Genomic DNA, 6,608 nt, shown 5'->3' on the forward strand with positions numbered 1-6,608 from the left:
CCCCCCCCCCCCCCCCCAGAATTTTTTCTGCACCCAGAGTGTCAGCGTCATGTTTGAGAGGTGGTTTCCAAGTGATTCTTGGCATCTTGAGATTACTACTTGAGAGGTGGTTTCCAAGTGATTCTTAAATTGTTTCCACAAGAAATCTAGCAGAATCACTAGTTTTATTTACTCCCTAACATAAAGGGAGACTGGATGTTATTTCTTTCCCCTGAGTTATAATGTAAACTTCTGAAATAATTCGCTATTTAATGAATATTTTCTTCAAATACTTATTTAAATGTCTATTAAAGGATAAATTACTAAAGGAAACTACCACAAATATAATACTGTTCTCTTTAAAAGACCTGAGTCTCAAAAGAGAGAAAGAACCATGAGTTTCTCTACCTTCACATAGTATTCTTTTACCAACAAACAGCTTATGACGTTGATAAGTGTCTGATTTCCGATACCAAAGGAGAATTCGGGAAATATTCTCTTTGTTCAGAATTCTTGTTCAAGTAATTAGAAGGCAAAGTGCAGGAATCCCAAGAATTAGTACCAGAGGATGAGAGTTAAGAAAAAGTGCAGATGGGAGACACAGGACTCAGAAACAAACTGAGGGCTTCAGAGGGGAGGGAGGAGGGGGAATGGGATAGGCTGGTGATGGGTAGTAAGGAGGGCACGTATTGCATGGTGCACTGGGTGTTATATGCAAATAATGAATTATGGAACACTGCATCAAAAACTGGGGATGTACTGTATGGTCACTAATACAATAAAATAAAAATTATTAAAAAAAAAAGAAAAAAAAAAAAAGAAAAAGTGCAGAGAAGAATCCTCATGACCGAGAATGAACGCAGTGCAATACTGCACCTCCGTCACAATCACAATCTCCTGGGGGATTGGAGGATTCCGCCTTTGCCACAGGCATCGAAGGTCCTGTTGGTCGACATGAACAGCAGGTGGAAGCCAGGCCGCCCACCAGAAGGGAGAGAGCGGAAGGAGAGCACGTCCTCAGGGGTTTCTTGGTAACAACTTCAGTCTCTAAAAGAGAAACAGGAGCTTGTTTCAGTGGCTGAGGGAATCCTGGGTCAGTCCTCCTGGGCTTCTCCCTCCCCAGTTACTCCCTGGCTCAAAGCCCAGCTCCCAGTGAGGGTCGAGTATCACCTTACAGTTTCCGCCACCCCTGGAACTCCCAACCCGAGTCCAGCAGCCTGAACAAACTCCTCCCTCAATACCATAAAACAGTCAGCCCCAGGCCCTACTACTGGACACCTGGGCTCAAGACTAAAGCCACCAATGATTCATCTGCTCCCATTACATAGATCCTGTCCCCTCTCCGGTGGGAAGGCCTAAGAGAGTGGCAGGGAGCCAGCCAGAGAGGGACCTGGATCCTGGTTCCTGTAGCCTTGGGGAAGGGTGTAGGCAAAGATTTTTCTTCCCTTGTCTTCAGCCTCTCCTCACCCTGGTAGCCTAACACAAGCTCTGAGTGTGACTGTCCTTGCCCTGCCTCATGCTTTCCTCGTTCTGTCAAGTTACAGCATCCCATTCCAGTAACAGCTCTCTCCCATTTACTTTCTGAGTTGTCACTACTCAAGTCACGGCAGTTCAGCTGGCTTGGGCTCTGGGCTCTGTAGGAGACTAGCTGCCAGGCGAGAGCACCAGGGCTAAGCCAGGAATCCCAGGGGTCCGTGGAGTTCTGGCCTTCTAATCTCATCCTGGAGAGTCTCTCCCATTGGCCTTCTGTCTTACCTGCCACCATCCAAGGAGAGCTGTGTGGGAGCAGAGCCCTGAAAGCTGCCTTTGGTTGGGTTTGCAGAGGCCTTCCCACCCCTCTTCCTTGGTTCAGACTCTGGCCCCTCTCCTGTATGCACCATGGAGAGATTCCCCATCCCAGGACACATCACGTGCAGCCACCTGCTGCTCTCACCCAAACCAGGATATTGTCCAGGCTCTGTGTTCCTACTGTCGCCACACCACATCTCACACGGGCCTCTCCCCAGGTGAACAGCTGGTCTGAGCCAGGCCTGATTTTGCTCAATCCCTTTAGCATCAATAGGACGTAAAGCCTGGTGTGGGCCCCTGTGCTTTCCCACTGGCCTTTGACAGTGAGGCGCTATCAGAATTCAAGGCTAAGCATGCCTAGGTAATTGCGATCAAGCAACGTGCAGTCTTGGTCCTGGTTCCTTTTATGGGTCAACTTGACTGGGCTAAGGGATGTGCCAATAGCTGGGAAAACATTCTTTCTGGGTCTGTCTAGAGGGTGTTTCTGGAAGAGATGAGCATTTGAATCAGCAGACTGACTAAAGAAGACTGTCCTCATCCAATCCATGAGGGCCTGAATGGAACAAAAGTCAGAGGAAAGGTGACTCTGCTCTTGGTTTGGCTGGGCCTGCCTTCTCCCGCCCTCAGACATTAGTCATCAGCACTCCTGGTGTTTGCTTCCTCAGACCGGGATCTAGACTGACACCCCGGATGCGCTGATTCTCAGGCCTTCGGGTTCGCACTGGAACCCCCCAGCAGCTTTCCTGTTACTCTAGCTCACAGACAGCGAATTAGGAGACTTGGTCTCCCTCCATAATCGTGAGCCAACCCTAGTGATGATTATCCACGTCAACATTTACATCCCAGCTCCTGGTCGCTCTCTTTTTTGGGAGAAGCTTATACAGTCGAATGCATCTGGTCTCATTTTCAGGGTGAGACGGTTCAGGCAATAAGCCAAGGGGAAGGCTGGCTATTCACCTTTCTCTGTGCTCACCTCGGGCCTTCTGCCTCTCACTTCCCACTCAGTTCTGCCCATAGTACCTGTTACTCAAACGACTCTGCCTTGGATGCCAAGGAGGGTTAAGCACATGAGGAGCACAGAGAGAATGGAAGTGATCGGCCTGATGGCTGCGCCTTTGACTTGGGGTGTACCCGGGGTTGTGGCTGGTGCTCCTGAAATGGAAACACAATAGTGAAAGCGCTCGTCTGGGGCCCCAAACTGGGGGGATGAGTCCTTAGCTCCTGCTGCCGGGTCATCCTACAGTGCAGAGAGCTTCCGGCCGCCAAGTTTGTGGCAGCCACTGTGACAGGTCTGGGGATGGAAAGGAGAGAGGGGGTGGGTTCACGCAGATCACACAGCGAGTGGGGGGAGCAAGGGTTTCCATATAGACAGTCACTCCTGCTGTGACAGAAGAGGAGGGGACACATAGGGATGGTGACAGAGACATCTTGTGAGAGGCTGACATTTCAAGTGGCACTGAAGGCTTTCAAGAAAGAGACCAGATGAGATGTCAAACAACAATGAGGCTCAGAAAAGCGAACAGTAGTAAGAAGTAAATCTCTGGAAACAGATTGATGCCTTTGTGTTTGGAGCCAGCAAGAAACCCACACTGAGAGGACCAAAGGTACGCACAGTAGGGAGAGAGGCCAGGAGGTGAGAAGGGAAAGGAAGGATGCTAGAACATTCGAGTGGCCCTTGTACTCCTAAGAACAACTCATCATGTGTGTATCACTTACACACACACACACACACACACACACTAGTGGGGTAGGCCAACCTCTTTGCAAGCGAACCAGCACTCCAGCCAGTCTTCTGAGTTACCTGTTGTCTCCCGCATTTCCTCCAAGTGCTCTGATACTTGCTGGAGCCAGCTCATACAGTCTCCGTCTGAGACCCTCATGAGGAACTCGGTCAGCTCTCTGTCACTGTCCAACATGTCCTTTAACCGTTGGTCTCCGGAATCATCCACTGTCCACTTTCTGTTCTCCAGTTCAAAGTCGGGGGTTATCTGCCCATTGAGGTGAAACCTCCAGAAACTTCTGCGCTCTCTGTTGGCCCCACGCTCACATGTCAGCCTGCCCTGCAGGGTACAAAAATCTGCCCCCCGCCCCCACCATTGGAAACAAGTCAGCCTCTGGTCTTGACCAATCCTTTGCCCCCGGTGCTGTGCACGCCTCGGCTCCCCTTCACCCCTCCCGGGCCTGCTCTGTCCCCCTTGTCTGCCCTGGCTGCTGGGCCGCGTGTGTGGGACCCACTTCTAAGTTTTACATGAACACAGTAGCTCCCTGGCCCTACCAAACTGCTCTCCTTCTGCCCTGGGCCTTTCAGACTTACCTCTGTTACTGGAAGTCTCTGCCGTGATCTCGAGGGGTTTCGTTTTGAGCTCATTGCACGAGTCTTCCAGAGTTTCCTTCTGTCTCTCCCAAAATGGGATGTCCTTCAGCTGCAACCCCAGACGACCAACAGGTTTGAGCTCCTTGCTCTGAGAGTCATAGTAGACAAATGTGTTTCCATTGATCTGACCTTCAATCTTATACCATGGTTGTCCAGGCCTGGCCGGAGATATGATGGAGAAATCGTAGAGAAGACAGAGCACATCTGCGAAGGAAAAGCACACGCAGAGGTTGGGGTTGGAAGAGAATGACAGGCAGGCACCCCTCTGCCATCTAGGTGACAGCAACAGCACCTCTGCGGGCCGAGCTGGCAGAGCAAGGCCTGTCCCTGCACAGCCCCTTCCCCCTAGCAGTGGAGGCTGGCGCTCCTCCCTTGTTTGAGGAGGACCAGGACGCCTCTGCCTGCCAGGAAACCACATATTCCCAGACATGACCCCCGCCTACCGGGCGGACCCCCAGCATCACCCAGTCTCTACCCAATCCAGGCCCATGCCGGGCTGGCTATGGAAAGAAGAGGTCTACAGGCCAGAGGACTGTCAGGAGGTAGGCCAGTGTCCTGTAGGAAGATGAGGGGCAGGGAGGGGGCTGCTCTTGAGGAGCTGGGGCAGGGTGGGGGCAGGGTGAGGACAGAATCCAAAGTCGGAGAAGGGAGAGTTCAGGATCATGGGTCACAGGCTTTAGCTTGGCCCTCGGAGATGACGCTAATTTGCTACAGCAATGGGTCCTGGAAAGTTGAAGAAAGGGAAGGCCTGTGTTGCACTGACTAGTATATCAGGAACTTCTAAGCAGAGACTAGAGGAATGGATTACAAGGCTCAGAGAAGTGTGTTAAGTCAGAATGGTATAGTAAGCAAAGCAAAACAAACAAACAAAATCTCCCAAAACAAAAAACCCAGAAAAGGTCCACAAAATATATCCCCGGCCAGGTCTGAAGGCCTCTTTCTTTATCAAAGCCATAAAATGCACGGTGAGAAGGGCACCAGGGTTGTCAAGAAGCTCAGTGACGGCTCCCTGATGGCCAAGCGTGGCAGAAGGAGACGGTGTTGCAGAAATAGGGGCCCAGTAGTAATGGGGGTGAAAAATCCCGAAATAATAGATTTGAGATACAGGCGCTCAACTGTCAGAAGCAGGGAGGCAGCAATGACTGCAATGATCCCAGGGGCTGGAAAGCCAGCCAGGGCCTGCCCCACAGAAACCTCTCCATCCCTTTGGCTCCCAGAACACAGTGATCCTAGAGGCAAAATAGCTGGACAGCCAACCCAGAGGCTGTAAGCAGCCACCCGACAGAAAGTCTGGATCCTTTGCCCAGGTTCCAGACCTGAGCCACTTCTCAGAGCTGGGATCCAGGTCTAGAAAGAGGCCGGGTTCTAGTGAGGAGGGTCCCTCTATGTTGACAACAAGTGTAATGATTCCTACTGCATTTGCCCAGAGTCAGATGGCTATTTACTGGGGTAAGTGCATACCGACAGCCAGAAATCACCCACACGTTCATACTGGCCCTAGTGTGTGAGCTGACATCGTCCTCAGGGATGCAAGTGTCATCATGGCCCCCCGAACCTGATGTGGTGCAGGGTAGTGTGTGTGTTAGGCTGGTGGGGGGGGGGGGGGGGGGGCAGGTAATGAAAATACAGGCGTCCCAGGTACTGTTCACAGTGGTGTCATTTGGCTCAGGGACCCACACAGGGACTATTTCACATTCCCTGCATTTGTAGCAGTAACGAAAAATCTTTCTAGCTGTTGGGTTGAGGACTATGCAGTAGGGACATCAAGTACAATATTCTTACACCATCTCCTCTTTTTTCCTAATACAATGTTAAAGCATCCCCCTTCCTGGATGAAAGGACAGAATTAAGTATCAATCTTCAAGCCTCTGTAGGGGGGATAGCGGCCTTGGAGGCAGCGTTGGGCAGGTGGTGCGGAGACCTGTGCAGGAGCGCCCCCTCGCCCCGGGACCCTGTGGTCCTCCAGCTTCTCCACGCCTGGGGCTGGGCTCANAAGCGGGGGCGGTGGTGGTCGGAGGCTGTGGTGTGGGCAAGTCGGCGCCCACCATCCAGTGCATCCAGGCTTATTTGTAACAGATTAGGACCCAACCATCCAGGATTCCTACACAAAGTAGTGTGGTTCCCAGCTAGATACTCTGGATGTAGCAGGACTAGAAGAGCTCGGAGCTAGGAGAGAACAGTGTATGACAACGGGCGAGGGGGGGGTTCCTGTGGGTCTTTTCAGTTACAGATGGAGGCAGTTGTGCAGAAATCTGTACGTTTCAAAGACAGATTCTCAGACTGAAGGACTGAGTTGAGTTTCCAATGATTTTAATTGGTAATAAAGCAGATGTGGATCATCAAAGACAGGTAACACGGTAAGAAGGACCACACTTAGCACGGCCACTGAAGGTAATATACATGGAGGCGTCGGCCAAGATGAGCACAAATGTAGATGGAGCTTTCCACAAACTTGTGCTGGTTATAA

At 51.3% G+C, this 6,608-nt stretch overlaps 1 protein-coding gene and 1 pseudogene across 3 annotated transcripts in view; one reads left to right on the forward strand and one right to left on the reverse strand.

Moving 5' to 3' along the window:
• Positions 1–716: 716 nt before the first annotated feature.
• Positions 717–6,608, reverse strand: part of LOC121102291 (UL16-binding protein 1-like) — a 9,467-nt gene continuing 3,575 nt past the window's right edge. Inside the window, exons 1-4 of one of the 3 annotated variants that reach the window (XM_040627955.1) lie at positions 4,082–4,592; positions 3,569–3,844; positions 2,788–2,919; positions 932–1,026 (exon numbers count right to left, since the gene is read on the reverse strand). In XM_040627955.1, coding sequence (XP_040483889.1) covers positions 2,795–2,919; positions 3,569–3,844; positions 4,082–4,571 — 891 coding nt within the window. In that variant the 5' untranslated portion in view covers positions 4,572–4,592 and the 3' untranslated portion in view covers positions 932–1,026; positions 2,788–2,794. Of the gene's footprint in view, positions 1,027–2,787; positions 2,920–3,568; positions 3,845–4,081; positions 4,593–6,608 lie in introns of those variants that run through there. The other 2 variants (XM_040627954.1, XM_040627956.1) reach the window with 2 other exon arrangements.
• The window catches only part of LOC103666968, a 1,131-nt pseudogene continuing 97 nt past the window's right edge, over positions 5,575–6,608 (forward strand).

The sequence above is a fragment of the Ursus maritimus genome, unplaced genomic scaffold (genome assembly GCF_017311325.1).
Source record: "Ursus maritimus isolate PB19 unplaced genomic scaffold, ASM1731132v1 scaffold_13, whole genome shotgun sequence".
NCBI classification, from domain to species: Eukaryota; Metazoa; Chordata; class Mammalia; order Carnivora; family Ursidae; genus Ursus; species Ursus maritimus.